Source organism: Drosophila ficusphila, unplaced genomic scaffold (assembly GCF_018152265.1).
Source record: "Drosophila ficusphila isolate 14025-0441.05 unplaced genomic scaffold, ASM1815226v1 contig_412, whole genome shotgun sequence".
NCBI classification, from domain to species: Eukaryota; Metazoa; Arthropoda; class Insecta; order Diptera; family Drosophilidae; genus Drosophila; species Drosophila ficusphila.
In genome coordinates this window covers 3,477,973-3,496,229 of record NW_025064326.1, presented here as the reverse complement: position 1 = coordinate 3,496,229, position 18,257 = coordinate 3,477,973, and the positions used below count along the sequence as shown (strand labels likewise).

The 18,257-nt window shown below is 39.4% G+C and overlaps 3 protein-coding genes and 2 non-coding genes across 5 annotated transcripts; 3 read left to right on the top strand and 2 right to left on the bottom strand.

Moving 5' to 3' along the window:
* Positions 1 to 4,999: 4,999 nt before the first annotated feature.
* On the bottom strand, positions 5,000 to 14,792 carry LOC108094183 (neural cell adhesion molecule 2). The gene is made up of 7 exons (XM_017194644.2): positions 13,982 to 14,792; positions 10,949 to 11,197; positions 10,461 to 10,601; positions 9,631 to 9,762; positions 9,069 to 9,221; positions 6,230 to 6,718; positions 5,000 to 5,871 (listed from the first exon to the last, which is right to left on the bottom strand). The coding sequence occupies exons 1-7, from the start codon at positions 14,034 to 14,036 to the stop codon at positions 5,687 to 5,689; spliced, it is 1,404 nt and encodes a 467-aa protein (XP_017050133.1). The 5' UTR covers positions 14,037 to 14,792; the 3' UTR covers positions 5,000 to 5,686.
* Positions 14,793 to 15,343: 551 nt separating this feature from the next.
* Positions 15,344 to 15,716, bottom strand: LOC108094129 (neuropeptide-like 4). Its single transcript, XM_017194552.1, has 2 exons — positions 15,627 to 15,716; positions 15,344 to 15,542 (listed from the first exon to the last, which is right to left on the bottom strand). Exons 1-2 carry the CDS (start codon positions 15,636 to 15,638, stop codon positions 15,393 to 15,395), a joined length of 162 nt encoding a protein of 53 aa, XP_017050041.1. The 5' UTR covers positions 15,639 to 15,716; the 3' UTR covers positions 15,344 to 15,392.
* Positions 15,717 to 16,140: 424 nt separating this feature from the next.
* Positions 16,141 to 17,425, top strand: LOC108094124 (neuropeptide-like 4). Its single transcript, XM_017194546.2, has 3 exons — positions 16,141 to 16,280; positions 16,458 to 16,965; positions 17,083 to 17,425. Exons 2-3 carry the CDS (start codon positions 16,822 to 16,824, stop codon positions 17,263 to 17,265), a joined length of 327 nt encoding a protein of 108 aa, XP_017050035.1. The 5' UTR covers positions 16,141 to 16,280; positions 16,458 to 16,821; the 3' UTR covers positions 17,266 to 17,425.
* A 119-nt stretch (positions 17,426 to 17,544) lies between these two features.
* On the top strand, positions 17,545 to 17,616 carry Trnaq-cug. Its single transcript has one exon. It is a non-coding gene; the product is annotated as a tRNA-Gln (tRNA).
* A 329-nt stretch (positions 17,617 to 17,945) lies between these two features.
* Positions 17,946 to 18,017, top strand: Trnaq-cug. The gene has a single exon. It is a non-coding gene; the product is annotated as a tRNA-Gln (tRNA).
* Positions 18,018 to 18,257: the final 240 nt, after the last annotated feature.

Below are 18,257 nucleotides of genomic sequence, written 5' to 3'. Positions count from 1 at the left end.
AGTTTTCTTTTATTTTTGTAGCTCTTCGTTATATCGAAATTTAAATTAACCTTACTTTACAGCTCAAAAGGATATAATTGTACTTTACTCTCTTTTCGGCATTTTATCATTAACGTTGTTTGAACAGATTCGGGTGCAAGGCAAATGCAGTTCTCATTAACATTCCGAATTTTCAGAACCATTTCACAGCGCATATTTAGTACAGCAGCGGAAGGGCAAACTCATTTGAACTTTGTATCAAAATAAAATATTGAATTAGGCGCACACAAATGGGCCAAATGAACTTTCGGTCTGCTGCTCTATTGGAAAAATCGGAGCATGTGCAATATTTAGTGCACTTAAAGAGCAACCATTTGCATAATGAGGGAATGATAGAAAAACTATTTTCGTACCTAAACCATGAACACAAATAGCCGTAAACAAAGTAAATGGCATTGGGATGTGGTGTTTCTGCCCGAAGAGCTGTTCAATTAATATGCGTTGGTCCATGCGGCGTATGCGTAATGCCGGAATGCCAAATAAGGTAAAATGAATTGTCCGATGGTTTCACTAACTAAGCGCATAATGCTTTGCTGTATTCAATGTTTATTTGCCCGGGCCACAAAGGGGTTTTATTGATTCCCTAGTCACGGTTTTTGGCAACCGAAAGCAATTAAACGAGCTCTAAAACATTCGCTGTTTGGCTGCGGACTAACAAATATTTTTTAAAGGTTTTCACTCATTTGTCTAGACCGACAAAGCCGTGAAAGACAGCCAGACTCACTGGCATACATATGCAAATTTGAGCCCCCATTCGAAGCGTCCTCCCATATAAATCACATAAATATTCACATTTATTTTCATTTCCAACGCTTTCCCCTATTTTTGTTTCATTCCGTTTTCGAGGTACCAAAGAGTCCTAAATTTACATATTCATTTTGCTCCACATTTCATTCTTTCCGCGTTCCCTCCCATTTTTTTTTTTTTTTTTTTTTTGTGGAAAAAGCGAGTGGTGGCACTTAAAAAGTCGTTACAAGGTGCAAAAGTTTTCTATGTCAAAATATACAGCCGAGAGAAGCAGAGACAATGACACTGAAGTACGGAAAATGGGAAATGGTTGTGGGGAAATGGGCTTTCATAGTTTCCCGCATATGTCAATAGTGCTGCAAAAAAATATGGAGGCACACACACTTTTGACCCATTTTGAATTTCAAAGGCCAGGAGATATATCAGTCATCAATTTGGATGGGCAAAAAATGATAACAAAAATTTCCATTTAATTGGCCAAAACGGAAAACTGCCACAGAAAGTTTAAAGCTTTTCCAAAAATTTCCCTTTGCCCAACACACACACAGCGCAGTTTAAGCTGAAGATGTGTGGGAAAAGTTTGGACCAAACATTTTATAACTTTTCCATGGGGCCAATATTGAGTTACCTCAGCAAAGATTTAACTTCAATCAGCACCCACACAAACAAACTCGGAAAAGTCCCTTGCAATCAATTTCAAATTTCGCCCGGTCTCATTTGCCTGGGCATAAATTACTTATAAGCCATTCATTTATTACACCTATCGGCAAACTACACAAAATTGACAGCTTAATGATTTGTTCATAACTTCGCCAATGGGTCCTTATTTATGCGAAACTTGGACGTTCGCAGAGGCTGTAAATGGTAATTAGAAAAGTTGTCTTCGTATATGTTTCACTAAGCTCTCCGGGGATTAAATCAATCCGGAAAGTTTATCGGACAAATTATATGAGAGCATGGCTGAGATTGGCTTACAGAAAATATAATTATATAAACAGTAAGGCACCAAATATACTTAACAAGTATTAAATAATTTAAAAAGGGTTTTTATACCATTTCCAAAAAAAAAAAAAAATAAATAAATAAATAGCTTTCATTGCCATGAAAGGAGTCTGTAAATCTCAATCTCAATTATCTTAATATAATTTCGGGGTTTCGCATCGAAGTCTGACATTTTAATTATAAATATTGAATAAGGCAAAGCCAATAATCCGAATGGTGGACTGTCGACGGCGACTTTCACACTTTTATTGCATTTCTAGAAGCAACATCATTTTGCCATTTCATCAATTAAATATGCTGACAGACTTCAATTATTTATTGAGAATGAACCCAAAAATGCGGGCGAGTCGAGGAGATATCTTCAGGTGTATTTATTTAAATGCCTGTATGCGAGTAGGTATATAGCTATATCGATACAATCTGAGCTGGTGTGCGTGGGCAGAAATTACTTTTCGGAAAATTATCATGCACATTGGTTGATGCCACACGCCGCACGCCACACGCCATTCACACGAACTGTCTTATGTGGAAAATTCAATTTGATGCCACTGCAGTTGTGCTGCTGCTGCTGCTGCTGTTGTTGATGTCACTCGCCCAACTCATTAAGTATTAATTGTAAATTTTAATTAAAATAAACCGAAACGATTACGGCCAGAGCCCAGGAAACGAGACCAGGCGAGATTGACTGGCAAACTCTCATGCTTCCGATGGCCAGGTAATAATGTTTACCGATTTTATACCACCGCCGCCCCTGGAGCGTCGCCCAGAATACACATTACCCATATATCCGTATGAAAAATCCCATTAATTGCTCGGCAAAAGACGAGTCCGATAAAATAATAATAAATACAATAATAAATAAACAATAATAAATAAACAAAGATGGCAACTGCAACTGCAAGTGGAAATGGGAGTGGCAACTGCAACTGCAACTGCCACTGACATCTTTCACTCGGGCCGACTTTGATCAGATGGTTAACTTATGACTTAATGTGGGCGTGGCCAATATGGGCCAGGTTTTACTATCGACCATTAAGTGATTGTTGCGGCAGGCCGATTAATTTCAAATGTGGCATCAAGACAGACAAAGACGGCTTAAAATGTTAAAGAGTTTTCAGTGAAGTGGTGCAATTCAACTGAAATCTTATAAGATTATATGACTTTTTAATTATTTAATAAATAAATATTATATAAAAAAGTATACATATACAAATAAATAAAGAAAATAAATTTTAAGTATATTTTTCTTGTTTAAGGGGACGTTCTCTTTGTTTTGGTCGAAATGAAGGCAAAGTTCGTCAATTTTTGTGGGATAATGAAAAGGCGTACGAACTTCGGGTTTTGCTTTTTGAATTCGTTTATTATTCAAGATTTTTTTAAATTTATTTGATGGTGAAATTCAAAATGGCGGCTGCAAAATGGCGGCTTTCGTCTGCCTCCGCGCGGCAAACATCGTCCCAAAATTACGAGCCTACAGCCTCTTGTAGTCAACAGAAATAGAAAATTGTTACCATTATATAAAGTTAATATACTTGTGCGAGGCACTAACCTAACGGCATCAAATTGCGGCCATAAATTGACCGCGTAATGAACGTTCGAATCTTAAAGTTCGATTTTCGTACTTTTTTCAGTTAAACCACGTTGAAAAATTATAAATAAATTATTTTTTTTTTTCGGAGTAGGTTAGTGCCCTAAAGAAAAGCATATACTTTCATAAAAATTTTACATGAAGCAAATCGGTTCACAGGATGAAGCTGTGGACGCGTAATTTTGTTGAAAAACATGGTTTCGAGAAAAACGCGTTTAAAGATAACTTTCTTGGGTATACATGGTATAAATGGGTATGTTTGACACGCTCTAGCTCAAGAAATACGCGTCGTATCGAAATATCCTTTCACACACATATTCTACGGATATGTGGCTTTCAATTTTTGCAAAAAAAAAAAAATCGATTTTTGATCCAAAACAAAGAGAACGTCCCCTTAAAAGAAATCACTCTTTAAACCCGAAATTCCTTTTCAAATTGCCTCCGATAAAAACCAGAAGCTCAGCCTTTCATCATTCCTTGGATGTGACTGAAAAATGGCCAATAAATCGTGTGTTAATAATCTACCACTGTGCACATGTGGGCGTGGCACATCCACACAATGGATTGCCTGGCAAACACGAGCGAAATGAATTGTATTTGTGCGCCATAATTTGCTTATTTTTGTTTCACGTTGTCACGTCTGAGGGCAGATTGCCACTGACCCGTAACAATTTTCGATATTTTCCCGCGCACGCAGAAATAAAAGTTAAATAAAATACAATAAGTTATTACGGCCGATTGCGTTAATGATCATTTATGGCCGGGGACATTTGCGGGCTTATGTAAATGGCGCTCCTCTCTTTCCCTGATTCCCTTTCCCCAGTTTTTTCATTCACATAACTTCCCGAAGGATGCACAGGACAAAGTGTACGGAAGGGCAAGAGATTTATGCTTAAGTGATGTAAATGTTTCGTCATTTGACAGTTTATTGACTTTTATGAGTTAGTTTATCGTCTTCTCTTTTATTGCCACAAAGGGGGGTTCATGGTTAAGAGGGGCTTTTGCGATTCAGCAGCGGATCCAGGATTTTTTGTATGAAACAAAGGAAGTTTATGTCATACAAAGGCTAAAAAAATTGACCTAAATACTTGCCAAACAATTTATCTTGTTCTAGAGAAAAAGAGTTTCCAAGAATGCCATTATTTAACCTTACAATTGAGCTATAAAAGTGCTTTGGCGGACTTGAACCCCCAAAAACTCCGCCACTGGTGCGAAGTATCCTTGTAGAGTCCTAGTAATTGGACGCGTGTTCGGCATAAACAATGAGCCAGCCATTATATTCAAGACTCTGCCGGATGTTTATGGACTGTAGGCAATATGAGATTTTCTCTAATGAATATGATAAACATTTTTATGGGAGATGGTGACAAACAAAGGTCATCAAACAATCATCAAGTAGCACGTTAAAGAAGGCAGGAAATTATTCAACAAATGGTTCGGAAGTTAAATGTAACTTAGCCATTTCAAGTAATTAAATTAAGTAAATGCGTTAGGAATTATAATGAAGGGAATCCCCATACTGTTAGCTATATTAACAGTTTTTTAAGATTCAGATAAATTTATTTAATTCGCTAAATAACACCATATCCCCACCCTTCCTAATAAACATAAAAGTCGTTTTTATACACATTCAGTTGAATTTTATTTTGTATTACTCATACGCACTGCTTACCAGCTAAACATTTGGTTTTACTTTGGGGTTTCGTTTCTCGTTTCTCATTTCATTTTTCGTTTCCACTTCAATTAAGCTAATTCAATCCATTTTTTCTATTATCGAGTTGCTCTCATTTAATTTATAATCAATAATTTGGACTTCCATTCGTTTGTAAAATTCATCAAAGTTTTCGGGTTTGTTTGGGTTTACTTGTATATCGATTTAGTTTTTAGCTTGAACAACATTTATGTAGAGTTGGGCTTTTCATATTTAACTATAAGGTAGAGTTGACAATGCATATGTACTGTATGTATTGTAAGGATTCCGCCCACTTCAAAATCGTCCGTTGATAACTTCTTGATGCTTGTTTTATCATAAAAATCGTACAAAAAATGCGTTGCGATCGATGAATGAAAATTGGCAGCAAAAATTGGCAATAGGCTAAACAGATATCGTCGTATATATAGCAAAAAGCATTTCGTTTAATAACTCCCTCCTCCAAACACTCTCGGGTTAGGTTTAAGTGAATTGCACACACAAATTTCTATCACAGAAGATACAAGAAAACAGAAAACTTAGCAGCAACAATAACGAGTTCGGGATGGGATTGCATTTGGTTTTTGGTATCTGGTATTGCCATTCGAATGGCACCAGCTCTATGACCAGGCCAAAGCGAGAATGAGTGCGTATATCGGATATAGTGGCGGATTCCAGCTGCAACCTGCCGCCGTGGTGAAGACCTTCACGCCACTCCAGTCACTCAATCCGGCGAGATTCCGGCTGGCCGCCCTCATCAGATACGTGGTGTTCGGCTCGAGGTGCGGGACTATAAAGTGGTAACCTGGGAATTGAGGAAGTGATACATATGATAAGTATAATAAATATAACAAATATAGTATCCATATATTATACATAGAAGAAATAATTAAAAAATAAACAGAAGTAAGAATTAAACAATTAATAAATATAACAAATATCGTATACATATATAATATTAGGAAGAAATAATTAAATAATAAACAGAAGGAAGAATTAAACTAATGCAACAGTTTGAATTTGGAACTGTGTGAGATCAAACAAAACTTATTGGCTATGTGGAAATCTTTATGTTGAATTTTTCAATTATTTAAATAAGTAACAATAGTTATATAGGTAGAACATATAGGTAGAACATATAGGTAGAATATATAGATACCCACCCCGGTGGACGGAGAAGTCCCTCTGCTTGGCGTAGCTCCAGTTGCCGGCGGAGAACTTGAACTCGGTGTCGCTCAGGTAGGCCACCCGGTAGCCGTAGATCTGCATCTCGGCGGAGACGTTGGTCATGCGGGGCGAGCGCAGGTCCAGCTCGAAGGCGTCGGTGTAGAGCTTCTTCAGCTGGAACCGCGTGGGTCCCCAGGGCTTGGCCCCCGGCAGCAGCCGGATGACCCGCTCCAGCATCCCCAGCGGATTGGCCACCTTGCACTTGTAGTCGCCGAACTGCGAGGCGTTCTTCACCTGCAGCTGCAGCGTGGCCCCGTAGTCGGCCACGAAGATGCGGTGATTGAAGCCCACGATGCCCTTGCCGTCGTGCAACCAGGTGAAAGACGGTGGCGGCTCCCCCATTGCATCACAGCTCAGGTTAACCGCCCCGCCCACATAGGCGTACTGCACCGGCAGAGTCTCGTTGAAGGTCCAGTAGGGTTTATCTGAAAAGGTTTGGGGAAAATATACATCCATTAGCCATAATAACATGTATTCATGTATACAGTTTTTAGATTATTTTCTGGTGATAATATTGCAGATATATGTATATGATTTCCGATGGCAATTTTCTCTAAGTGCGCTTTTTGTGACCGCATTCTGACAGCCAGAAACTTTGGCCTGGTTTTGTTGGTCTTCACACCCATTCAATCTCCCCAAAAGGTGGCAGTGGCACAAAAAAGAGAAAAGGGGCAGAAGGATATCTGTTGCACTTTGTCGTTGTCGCTGCTAAAATCCTTTACCGAAACCCAACATCCTACATTAAAAAAATTGTATCTTTGTTGGTCAGACCATTGAAATTAAGCTAAGTGTGGGAGTAGTTCATAAAATACCTTCAAGTTTTTCAAGTAAGCTCGAAAAATATGAAAGTAACCAAAGCGAAGTTGACTCCTTTGTCGCCTGCACAAAGTGAAGTGCGAAAACCGCAATAATAAAATCACAAGAACAATAGATTTCAGTTTTCCTCTCTCTTCTCGTTGCAAGGAATTTTCATTCTCCTTCAGCTGTCGTTGAAACAAAATTCCAACAAAAAAAAAAATGGTGAAAGCCTTAAGTCGAGGAATGGATGGCAAAGAAATGGAAAATACAGTATCGAAGATTGAATCGCACTTTGTTTTGAGGTCTGTTTTTGTGCTGTATTCGACTTACTTTCCATGGTGGAAAGTCTATGGAAATCTGTATATGAAAAGTCTTTAAAATATACTATTTTCTATTAGTTCTAATTTTCTGAAGAATTTTTGTTTAAGCCCATAAAAGTAAATTCCCAGTCAGTCATAACTCTTTGGCACTGTAATTGTTGGTTGGATGGAAGCCCCAGGGAGCTTCGTCCTCGTTTCTATTGGGTCGCCAGCTAATAGCACATTTTAGCATTTCGTCGTTGTCCCAGTGTCCTTGGTGTCCTGGTGTCCTAATGTCCTGGTGTCCTTGTCGCCATCGTCGCCGATGCGCTCCATTGAAGTTTATTGCTGGGGAAACGCAAACCTATAGATTGCAGCATTTGCAGCGCTTCGTGTTTCTGTTTCTCATTCTGAGTCCCTTTTCAGGGAGTTTCTGCTGGGCAGCAAATTAGTTTCGGTTTCCACTCGCCTGCTGTTTGCCTTCCAGTTGCCAGCTGCCCGACGAATTGGCTATACATGCACTCAGAACAAAATCTGGGATTTTGTAGGGAATCCCTAACATATATGTACAATAAATCTGCTTTAAACCTTTACCACTTCACCAAGCTACCTACTTTAATAACATCTAAAAGAACTTCAAAAATATATTGATAGATCTGATTTCGCTCAGTGCATTAGATTTGACTTGTGCAAATATTCGAGCGGCAGTCATTAGTAAAATTTTGACGGCAACTCAATTCGAAGGGGAGGCGATTGGGGAAAGCTGGAGGGAGGGAATCATCTGGGTCCTGGATGAAGTTGAGCTTCTGCATATTTGGCTTGCCAGGCTTTGGGTTGTTTATGAAGCCATATGTTCCAATATCGATGAGGGATTTGGTTCCCCGGCAGTGTCACCAGTGCACATGACTTCCAGGAGATCGTTTTTTCGGTTGGCAAATGCCAGAAATTATTGGTTTGTAATAAACTAAGGTTTCTTCATGGGAAGAAATGATCTGTTCTGTCGATGTATTGTTTTTGGAGTTATGAAAACGTAGGTTCAAGGAAAAGTGTAAGAAATATATAAAGTTTTATATAAATAAACTTTGCGTTTGAGATTTTTGAATTTTTATGTTTCCTAAACAGATTTTGGGGCTAATAAGATTGCGATCCCCTGGGGGAAACCTAGGTATCCAATTTCCTGCGGAATTCGGACTCCTCTTGATTTCGAGCTCTTCGCCAGCAAATCGTAGGTCGGGTATATGTTCATTAGGAAATTTGCATCAATAATTTGCATTTCCCAGCCACTTGACCCTGACATCCGGAAGGAATTCCCTTCTTAGAGCTGCGGGGATAACTTCAATCGTGAATTCCCAGCTCGGAGCTGGAAATCTCATTAAAGCCAACGAAGCGTGCTCACTTCCCAGGGGGAAAAACTGAAAACTGAAGGGGCTTAAGCGACTTTAGGTTGCCATCAGCAAAAGATTTTGTTGCACAGTCGCCTCTCGCAGTTCCCCGGGAAAACGGGGACCAACTAAAAAGGGGAGCGGCAGCCAAATGCAATTGCCAACAAGTGGGGTGCAAAATAAATTCAAGATTAAATATTATCGAGGGCGGCACGTCCTGTGTGGGAGTGTCCTGCAGAGGAGGGATTAAGATGGGTGGCATACCACTCCACCAGCAGTGGGACAGTGACACTTACGTTGTATCCTTAGCAATATCGTTATTTGATCGGTATCCGAAAAAGTCGGTGTTATACGTATCGCCCGACAAGTGTACTCCCCGGCATCCGCCTGGCTCACATTCCTGATGTACAGACCGTTGGACAGGCGATTGTGCTTCGTCGAGTTTACAGCTGCAAACAAAGATGAGGGGATAGGGGGGGTTATAGGGGGTGTATTGGTCAGAATCGGAGGAGAACTTAGTTGCATGGCTAACAAGTTTGCCATGCCAGCGGCACAAAGTGCACGCTGAAAATTAAACTAAATAAATCTCGGCTGCAAGCCTTTGGTTGTCAGTTTACAATTAAAAATAAAAAGGGTTTCGTGATTTAGTTTGCACACATATCATACGTATATATGTGCAGATTTTTCTATTAAGTTGGATAAAGCAAAGATTTAAGCTTGTCTTTAATACTGAAGCACTCCAAACAGATTCAAATTTAAATTGAATACTTTTAACATGGCAAAAGCAAATGGAATTAAGTGATATATGTTCTAGTTTTTTTATGTATTCCTTAAGTTTTTCTTAGAGTGTTTACTTACTGTTTATATATTCGCCATTGTAGTGCCAGGAGACTTCCGGCTCGGGCATTCCCTCCACAAAGCAATTGACCAGCGCATCGCGTCCCTCGCGCACCGATTGCACCTCCTCCGTCTTGCCAAATGAGATTTTCTCTGCGGGTCCGGTCGAATGGGAATGGGAAAATGAAGGGGAAAAGGGGGTTCCTTGTTCAAATTCCGTGTGTAAATATGCAGTCATGATAGCCCCCCATCCCCTTTCCCTTTCTCTATCTATATTCACTGTGTGTGGGAGTATCTATCTAGCTAGCCAGCTTCTTTGCTGGCTCTGTTTACTTGGTCTCTCTTTGATTGGTAAGTTGACAGATTGTGTGCAAGTTCATCGAGTTACTTTAAATGTGGCTGCAAAGCAGTCATTCTGATTTGTAAACACATTAAATGATTTGTCAAGCGGAAATTGCTTCTCAGTTTTGCGCAAAAAGTGGTCGAGAGGATTGTGGCCAGTGGTTAAATTGCAAATGAAGAAGAATTGACCTTTCTTGCAAGAGAAAATTGCAAAGCCAACAGGAAAAGTTGAACTTCACAAGCAAGATAGGAAACTACCATTCTTTCCTCTTTAAAGTAGTAGTGATTTAAAATATTTCAGTGACATAATACGTTTAACACCCTAACAATTATCTACTCTTAAATAAGGTTCCAAATAATCACCGCTTAGTAATGCGATTTTATTTTTATAGTTAGCAAAAGATTGAAGATTTTTTATTCTTAGTTAAGGCAAGTAAACAGATTCAACTGCAGAGTTTACGACCTCGTCTTTTATGTTTTTTGTGCTCTGGAAACTGAAGTCAACTTACGATTTACGAGCAGCTCGAAGGAGGCCAAAAATTCACGTTCAACATTTACATTCCGATTCCCATTTCTATTCCCGTTCACCTCGCAAGTCCAGTTGCCTCTGTCCTCCAGTGAGATGTGCTCGAAAACCAAAGCCAACAGACCTAAAATAAGAAACAAATGCAGAAAGAAAATCCTTTTATGCATGTGAGAGAAATATAAGTTTCTTATTGCAAAATTGTTTCCTAAAACGATTAAGTTTCGTTTTCAATCAAGTTACTTCTATGCTAGTTTCGAATTAAGTCGTATATTATTTATGTTCATCCTAGTTCTAAGTTTACTTGATAATTCTCTCTGGCTTTTTATTTTCAGAATGATTTAATAGGCACGCCATTATTCATAGCCAGGTCGCTCGCAACTTTCATTCTCTTTGTGTAAAGTGCAGGGAAATACTTTCGCAGGGCAGCCAGTGACTTTATCCACTCGGCCGGGTCATTACTTCACCACTTACCCGCCGTCTTCTTCTCGATGTGGACGCGTCCCTTGGTGTTCTCACGGGTCTGTCCGCGGGGATCGCGCCACTTGGTGTCGATATCCTTTTGTACTGTCTGGCAGACGATGATGAAGGACTCATTTACAAAATGCGTTATTGATGGCGTCGACGGCTGCAGGCTGAGTGGGGGCGTGGCCGGACTGGTGGGGGGCGGTGAGAGAATGCCACTCCCCCCGATTCTGCTGTCCAGCTGGCCAAGGATTGCAGCTGCAAAGGGCGGAAAACGAACACTTTTTGCATTAAATTTATCACTTCTGCGAGGGGCTAAGGCGCGGTCTTTGCAGCTCATAAAAATAATCATAATTTATATAGACAGTTTCCCATTTTGGCTTTGGAATTTAACCCAGATTTTTTTTCATTTACCCCGCTTGCATTTAATTAGCTTTGCTGCCAGCAGCCAGTGAATGAATGTATCTGTATATAGACATTTTGATTTCTTATGAAATATTCAAGGCATCAAATTAGCCCAACTCCTTTGAATCCCGTCCTCCTTTTTTTTTTTTTTTTGCATTTCCCCCGTTTGTGCTTCAGTTTTAATAGAAATTCTTATCTTACAATTTCATTTCATTAATAGCAAATAGTAGCAAGGAAAGGGTCAGGGAAAAATAAGGAAAGCATAAGGGCTTCCAAGGTATTTAATAATAAAACGGGCTAAGACAGCTATGACAGCTGATGTATACTTATACTTATACTTTACGTTTATTTAAAGCTGTTTACCTTTACCAAGGAAATAAGTTCAATTTAAAGATCAGGCATGCATGTTCTTAATAAGCATTTTCGCAATTATACACATGAGCCCAAACATTTCTCTATGATTTCATCAACATTCCCAAAGCGACAAATTCCTTAATTCCCTGACATGCGATCCACTTTTTTTTACCTTTATTGCCAAACCCAGCAACCAAAACCTTTTTTTCCTTCCTCAAAACACGTTGCTTAGCCAGCTTAAATTTCAAACAAGCAATTCGAAGCCCTTTGAACGGACAAAATTAAAAATAAATATCAAAAACTATTTGCAAACTAGATAGGAACTTGCTTTAAAATATTGTGTTTGTCGACACTTTATTTAAGGATTTTGCTCATGGATGGCCAAAATAATTATTGGTAATTGAATCTACCGGCACCATGTGAACGTAGAAAGGAATTCGATTCGAAATTTTATCTGCAGAGAGATGTTTGTTTAGCTGACGCTTTTGAACACGTTTTCAGCACTGATGTCAAAATGAAAATCCGAACATTTTAATAATCATTTTGGGTGAACTCATGCAATTTTTAATATTCATACGAAAAGAAATGCTCATGTTGTATTTTACTCGAAAACCTTTTATCAATATAAATGTTAAGCCTAATCAATTATGTCCAGCATTCCAAAGAGGCAACTAACGAACTTAAGCCAATCGAATTGAAAAATTTCATCTATTACCAATTTGCGCTTTTCCATCTCAATCAATATGCCGCCTCCCCTTGCCTTTTCAAATACTTAGCCTAGAGAGCATCAAATCCATCAAATTGAATTTAATAATATTTCATTTGATAGGTGGGATGCGAGTGTGTGGCAAATGTTGAAGTAAATCCAATAAAAATTCAAATTCGTCTTTTTGAGTTCGTAAGCAATACACAAGCACACACATAAATGGAGGTACAATTTCTGCAATTGGATTGTTAGGGCTCGGCTCCTTGGTGAGCTGCATATCAATCATGTTTGGGAAGGGTGAAAGTAAAGGGTAAGTGGAATCAAGACATTGTAAACTGTATTGTGAGGCAGAAGAAGTTACGAGTGCATACTTAAAAAATAATAACGTATTAAATGTACTTTATAGAAGCTTTACAATAATTGGTTTTGGTATTCAATATAACAAATTTGATCTCTAGGAAAATGTAAGGCATGCAAAAGTTGTAAGCACATATTTTATGATTTTCCTTTGGCCTTATATGCTGTGCAGCATCTAGACATATTTTCCAGCCTATTTAGTTCTCTCCATGACACACTTTAAAGCTTGTCAAATGGCTTGAGTTGGGCACATCCTTTTTTTGCCCCTCTTCTGCTCTTGCTTTGCCGTAATGAATTCCTTCGCATGATTCCCAAGAAGCGTTTCATCTTCGAGAGCCTCATGGCCATGGGCTAATTTGGGTGAAGGTTCCTCCGACACTGACAAAAGGCTTACACATGGCTTGGCATCACTTACTCGTCTTAGGTGTCTGTGCATCTTCCTTTGGCGCCCAACGATTTCCATTGCATACTTTTAGGCCGAAAGCGCAATGGGCGTATGTGTAATATTTCCATGCCACATTGCGTAGCCGCAAAAGATAAAAAATGAATGTGTTTGGTCAGAGGCGGGAGAAGTTTTGAAAAGAAAGAAACTTTGCCTAAAGAAATGGTTCCCTTTGAGGGGTTAATTCCGGCACATTTGAAAGAAGATTTTCAGGCAGCCAGAAAGAAGCAAATATTTGTCTTAGCTCAATGAACACAAGAAAAGGCAAAGTGTTGAAAAAGGGCGGCAAAAATATTCAGGAGCCTCAAGAGCAGAACGGATAAAATATATATTTAAGGTATTTCAAAACAAAAAATATAAACTCTTTCTCTTAGGTTTTAAAACACTCTAAACTTTTATTCAAATAAACTTTTTAATAAGTAAATGCAAACATTTTCTTTATATTTCTGAAACCCATCAATCTTTCTCAAACTCTTATCCTAAATCAAAACTGTTTTGTCCTCCTTTCAGAGCTTTTTAAACATTCAACTCATTAAAAAATGCTAGAAGAGATCCGCAAACACAGTTGCACAAGCTCGCATAAATGCGCAAACAAAGAGTGGCAAAAGTTGAGCCAAAACAAATGAACTCATTTGGCATTCAGCTATGAATTTCATTATTATGAAAACAAAGAGAGTGGGAAAACAGAGTAGCAGTTGAAACAAATATATTTCTGTTCCGAGCGATTGTACTTAGCGCAGGATGAATGAAATCCTGGCTGGATCTAAGCTTATCCTACCGTTTTGTGAGAAAAGCAGCAGCAGCAGGGAACAGAGTCCAAAGAGAGTATCCATGGCTCAGCGAGAGTATCCTTTATCCTTTATTTGGCTATAATCCTTAATGGTTAATTTCACTAATTCTCTATATTTGCAGTGAGTTTTTTTTGCACGTTTCCTTCTTGCCGGGTAACTTTTGTAGTCAATTACGAGGCTGTTCACTTGAGGGATAATGGCACATGACTAAGCCGCTCATGTGTCAGCCGTGGCCAGAAAAGCCAGAAAAGCGGCAACAACACTTTCACTTTTGGCCAGGACAATGGCGTGACATCATCATCATCCAGCTCAGGGCCAGCATTTTGCTTTATTCCTTTTTTGGCTATTGCGTTGTGGGTTCTAAGCCTGCCTCTGCTTAAGCACTAGCACTCGGGGAAGCACTCGGAAGGAGGAAGCCGCCGGGAGGAGGTGGGAGGGGCCCACGTAGTTTGACATATCCGGCAAACATGTCCTGCCAACGGATTCGACACGCGAATTCGCCACGTTCAATTCTCGCGCTCTACTACTTGGCTGACTTCCGAAGTCGCCGCTTGGGAATCCAATGATCCATTGCAGGCCAACGCCGAGATTCGACTGAAACTGCACCGCAGGACACTCGGCATCCGCGGCGGATGCTCCACGAAGTGCGAGTGCGATTGCGATTGCGATTACGATTGCGAGTGGGAGTACGAAGTCCTCGGAAAGACTTCACCAAAGCACGAGTCCTTCGATTATTGCAACCGCGCTCACGTTCGATCCGTTGCGGAATCAGAAAGTACACTGAAGTCATGGCTCGTCCTTCTGCATCCTTTTAGTGCCAGGAAGTCTGGCCGAGCAGGGAAACTCCTTCTATTAGGCACCTCGCAATGTTGACACACTTTTCGTCGGCACTTCAATTCGGCAACTTTTTTATAAGCATTTGTTTCTAAACATCTCCAGTTCGAAATGTTGAGGGAGCTTTTCCGCAGGGGTAAGGATTCTCAGGGTGAAAAGCTTTGCGAGAGCTTTTGCATAACAGGATATGCAAAAGTTGTCTGAACATTTGCCATAAAGAATAAGCTTGGAGTTGATAAATTATGGGGGTTTCTGTCGCTCTTGGCAGTGTGTAATAAAATGAGCTGTTAAAAATATTATTTTTGCCTATAACATCTGCCATAAAACCAAGTTTCAGGTACAGTTTATAAATATTACAACATTCTTTACAATTTCTAGAGCAAATTTGTGGAAAAGCTATCGATTCCTTTTTATTGAAAAGCATCAAAAAAACATTCGACTTCGAAAAGTTGCACTACCAAACTATTTATTTTAATATATATTTCAAAATCCACATAAAATTAAAAAACTAGTTCATTGTGCAAATATCGAAAAGCTTTATTCAGTGAATCCGGGTGTGCATAATCAGCCGTAGTAGACGTACGGAGAGGCGTAGCCCACGGCCGGATAGCCGGCGGAGTAGACGAACTGGGGCACCGGGGCGGGATTGGGGTTGGGGCCCGGAGCGGGAAGAGCCACGGCAACGGCCAGGAAGGCGGCCAACAAGAGCAATACCTGTGCAGAGCAGAACAGAGCAGGGCATTCGTTTAGCGATTACAGGATCAAAGGCGGAAGTCCTCGGGCAAAATCAACACTCACCAGCTTCAGCATGATGATGAAAGGTTTAATTCTCGACTTGACAAACAAAATCGAACTGCACTCGATGTTTGCTCGACTGCAGCCTTTTATATTCACAAACATTGTCGATTTCAGGCGGATCTAAGCCGCTTTGCCTCATCGCTGACTGCATCACCTCTTGATATTCCATATGCATGCCAACCAAGCCGACCAAGTTTATGGCTCATTACGGCTCTTAACGCGTTCGCCTAATGCCTGCCAAATGTACTGAGCACAAAGAACGTTATTGTTTCTTAATCTGTTTGCCTGACGACATCATCATCATCGGTAGGTGTATCCCTCTTCCGCCCACAATCCACTTTCCCTACTATGTATATAGTATATTCCCTCCCCCAAAACCGCAAAATGTGTGTCGTTCCTTTTGTCAACTCACTCTCCTTGCGTTAACTCTTTTTTATGCCGGCTTTTGGTTTCGTTTTGGCCGGGGGCAAACATTTGCCTTTATTGTCAATTCGATCGAATCCAGAGTTTCAAAATACATGATTTAGCAATTTTTATGGGATACACTTGCAACCGGAATAGAAGTCGATGAGATAAGAGGATTTGTTCTGGACAAAAAGATGAAAAGCAGCGCTAAAGTGTTTACTTTTTCAGTAATTTTAATTTAAGCTAAATGTAAGGAAAATGTCGTCGTTACGTAAAAGTGTTTGAATATTAATAGTTTTGAATTTTAAAACGCTTTTTTATTTTCGATTTAATAACAAGTAAAAACAACTCAATATTTCGATCATTTTTATGCGCAATTTATTACTAATTATTAATTATACGCTCGAACAATTGTCATCTTGATAGGGAGCACTTCAAACACAATCTCATTCGGTACACCCGACAAGGTCCAAGAATCATTAATCAAGCGAATGATAGCCAAAAGTTTGGGACCACAAATTCCCAATTAAAATGCAATGAGCGTACTTAGAAATATTCTCCAGACTCAGAATGAAATCACGTTCAAGGCCAGTCTATATCCAACCGATTCCATCATCAAAGATCGACGGAGAATAAGAAGTCATTAGAATGCAAAGGAAATTTTTGTCTTGGCTTGACAAAAACTATCGCAGTAAAAATAGAAAACGAAACTAATGCCGAAAGATATGAGCAAAACAGAAATGGCCATAAATCCGATCAGAGCCCAGAAGTGCGACATCATAAATAAGTCATGAGTGCGAATTTTGGCCGACTGGCGGAGGACTATATAAGACCGGCGACAGGTGGAGAACGGCATCAAATCACAAATTGCAATCGCTACAGAAGCATCTCAAGTCCTTTAGGAAAAACCAAAACAAGCAAAATGTTCAAGCTGGTGAGTACTAATAACTAATATGATAATAGATTCGCAGGATATCGTTTTGATCTTATCAAAAATTAAACTTAGAGTTCTCGCTTAATTTATTGTTACCAAATTTACTTGTCTTTTCAGCTGGTTGTCGTCTTCGCTGCTCTCTTCGCCGTCGCTCTGGCTGTTCCCGCTCCAGTCCCCCGTGCCAATCCCGCTCCAATTCCGATTGCCAGCCCCGAGCCCGCCCCCCAGTTCTACTACGGAGCCAGCCCATACGCCTACTCCGGCGGATACTACGCTTCCCCATACTCCTACTACGGCTAAGTGCTAAGGACAAGTATAACCAACCAACGACTCGTGATAATGCATTCGAAAACGGATTACGGACTATGCGCGTGCTGGCAATTCAAATTAGTCATAAGTGCTTGAAAAATCGCAAAAAAAAAATTACAAAAGTTGAGCAAATAAAATATTGAAAAGCAAAGTAGTATGGATTTTTAGTTACCATCAACGTGGGATTATTACTTTCACCGACTTAAAAAAAAACTCAGCATCAAGGGCCAGTGAAAAATCTCAACTGGTTTGGACGGCTGAAATACAAGCGGTTCCATGGTGTAATGGTTAGCACTCAGGACTCTGAATCCTGCGATCCGAGTTCAAATCTCGGTGGAACCTGAGTGAAGAATTTATTTTTACAAATCTCTTTTGCTATTTATTACATTTTCTTTTAGAATTAATTTTAAAATTTTAACTTTTTAACATACAAATTGTTCAACTATAATTAATTTTCTAACAAAATATCATAAGTAATATTATAAGCTATGAAATAATAGTAAATTTAAGAAATATTGAATTAACATCGTCTTTTTGACTTCAATATATAAATTGATTAAAAACAAATTAAGTTATTGGTTGAATAGGAAAATAGTATAAACAAAGTGCGAAATCAGCAAATAATTGTAGGCTGAATAATGTTAATGGGTTTTGTCATTCGTCTGTCAAGCGGTTCCATGGTGTAATGGTTAGCACTCAGGACTCTGAATCCTGCGATCCGAGTTCAAATCTCGGTGGAACCTGAGAGTGAATTATTTTGTTTTTTTTTTTTTTTTACTGACATAAACTTATATTGAATATATATAACTTTTGTTAGTATATACTTAAACATTTTAACAATTACTGTTTGACTTACTTAAATAGAAATAACAAGCCATTCGCTTGGTAGTAATATCTGCTTTGTGGTAAGTGTCCCCGCTGAACAAAAACCAGGGCTGCAAGAACATCGATGCATCGAACAATTTCAAAACAACTATCTGTTG